Genomic DNA, 2,500 nt, shown 5'->3' on the forward strand with positions numbered 1-2,500 from the left:
AATTCCCCCACCCCCGGGAACCATTGGAACATCACATTCTTGCCCTGGAGTAACTTTTTTCTCATTAGATTCTCACTTTTCGAACACCAATGAATGTTCTTCACTGTCGATTTCAAATTCCCTTTTAACAGCTGATGGAAATTTGTCGTGTAACACGAAACTTTTCCGCTGTTCACAGTACCGAACAAGACCCTAACATTTAGCAAAACAACCTGAACAATATTAACCAGCTTTCGAATCAATCAAGCGTGCACAATGATAGAGTGGAAAATTCATGAATATGTAGAAATGATACAAAAAGTAATCACAAGAAAAAGTAGAAACATTCGTTCTCGTACTTGTGAACACTCCAGCAAGGACTGATAGAAGTGATCGACCTTATTTACAAAAAGACAAGACCAGGGGCGCAGCTAGGATCCGAAATAGTTTCTAGGGGGGTCCGGGGGCATACTCCCCTTGGGAAGATTTTAGATTTTAACTCTCCAAAGTCCCCTTTCCCATGTTTCTGACCGACTTCCGTAAAACGTTGGAAACCGGTATGGATCCACCCCTGAAGACGGATTCTCTTACCTTTCTTTCAACCACGGTGTCCAGAAAAATCAGGAAAACAAGAGAAGTCCCATCAAAACCAAGGTTGAGGATAACTCATCTCCAGGTTCTCTCGGTGTTCCAAGATGGCGGACATGTCTAATTCCCGACCATGGGGCAATGCCTACATGTCAAAATCCCCACCCTGGGGCTTAACATTGATAGGTGCATAATAAAGAAGAACACTGTTCTTACTTTTTTGTACCCAGCTGTGATTTCCTCGATGGAAAAGGGGTTTGTTTAATCTTGATCGGGAAAAAAATAGAATCTCACTATTTTTTATAGAATCTCCAGATTTTTTTTCATTTGTCTCCAGATTTTCCTTTATCAGGGGTTGGCAGGTCTGACAAGTGCATTTGAAATTTTGGAGTCCACTTCCCCAATATAAACGTAAGTTCAGTGTCCCGTGATAGGTACCTTTTCAGATGATTACCCATTTTTGTGGCAATGTTTATTTACAGAATTTACATATTTACTACATATGTAATGACACCATAATTAAGTCTTGTTGAAAAATTTTAAATACATCTTGCTAAAACAAATGTCGGAAAGCAGAAATATATGAATGTAGGCTTTCCCATAATTTCTCCTCCTTTCAAGACCCTTTAGTTATCTTTATGGAGGTTGTTGTAGCGCAAATATTTACTTTTTTGAAAATAATAAACCAGTTCAATTCTCATTTTTCTTTGTCTAATATTAATATTCATTTTCATAATCTGAAACAAAGGAAAAAAGTGAACTAACCATGTATAAAATTTAACTATTACGGAGATAAAGCCAAGTACTCCGTCGAGTTATTTGCAAAAACAGCACAACGGTTGCATAAGATGCTCCCTGAAATTTTTTAAGGCCAATTTCCCTGCTCTATTAATTTAAAGATAATTTCTGTTGCTTTCATAAAATGCTTCCCCTAATGTATTTTACTTGGCCTTAATTGTCTGTCAGTTCCCAGAATTCAATGGCCACATTTTTGGTGAAGAGTCAAACAAGTTCACAAACAGCACTGGGCAAGTAATTGGAATAGAAGTGAAAGAGAATAAAGCTGCTACGGCTAGGCATCTTATGTCAGTTACGGAGGGAAATGAGTGTGCAGCCCAATCATTAGCAGATATCATTCATACTGAAATACAGCTGGAAACAACTGAAACACAAGTATTGCGGGATAAGTTAGATTTTGACTTGCCACTTGCTGAGCTGGCTATTTGGATTGATCCCATCGGTAAGACATAGACATGTGTATTATTATCATTATCGTTATTATTATTATTATTATTATTATTATTATTATTATAAGCCTGCAAGTAACGCCAGTCATTGGGCATTTGTCTGGTAAATTTGAGGTTTTGACTGGGAAACGATCAGTCTGACCCGACAGGCTGACCAGGGTCTTTTGTTACGATGTGAAATAAAAATATATTTTTTCACTCAAGAAAGACAAATGCAAAGGTTGCCTTTAATATGTGGCCATAATGCATAATGGCTAAGTTTCGTTTTGATTTTTTTTCTATTTGCAGCTTGCATTTCATGTCGTCTTACTACTAATGTTACGCTGAAAATGTAAACACTCCCGCCCATATTCATGCAGTTCGAATTTCAAAAGTCGCGCAAGGTGTTTCTCGAAAACTAATTTACAGCGATTTAAATATTAAATAACACTGCAATGTACTTTGGAATTAGCAAGGGTACTGTTTCACAGTAGAGAAGAGCAGTATTTCCCTGTGGAACTTCAGACATTTGAATGGAATTTTGAAAAATTTTGTTAAAATTTCTCCGGGAGTGATTGAAGAATAATTTGAACAGCAACAGTGGTGTCTTTCCACATGAATCTTGACTTAACACAATCTTGTCCCCAGTGGCCTTTTTTCTTTTGGTCAGCACCAAGAGCACAGACTCTGGCCACTTCCAAGGAAGG

At 37.6% G+C, this 2,500-nt stretch overlaps 1 protein-coding gene across 3 annotated transcripts in view; it reads left to right on the forward strand.

The window, feature by feature from the left end:
* LOC138012532 (inositol polyphosphate 1-phosphatase-like) overlaps positions 1-2,500 on the forward strand; it is a 9,944-nt gene that overhangs the window by 898 nt on the left and 6,546 nt on the right. For all 3 annotated transcript variants that reach the window (XM_068859330.1, XM_068859329.1, XM_068859327.1), the window contains one exon: positions 1,534-1,807. In XM_068859330.1, coding sequence (XP_068715431.1) covers positions 1,534-1,807 — 274 coding nt within the window. The remainder of the gene's footprint in view (positions 1-1,533; positions 1,808-2,500) is intronic.

The sequence above is a fragment of the Montipora foliosa genome, chromosome 8 (genome assembly GCF_036669935.1).
Source record: "Montipora foliosa isolate CH-2021 chromosome 8, ASM3666993v2, whole genome shotgun sequence".
In the NCBI taxonomy this organism is placed as follows: domain Eukaryota; kingdom Metazoa; phylum Cnidaria; class Anthozoa; order Scleractinia; family Acroporidae; genus Montipora; species Montipora foliosa.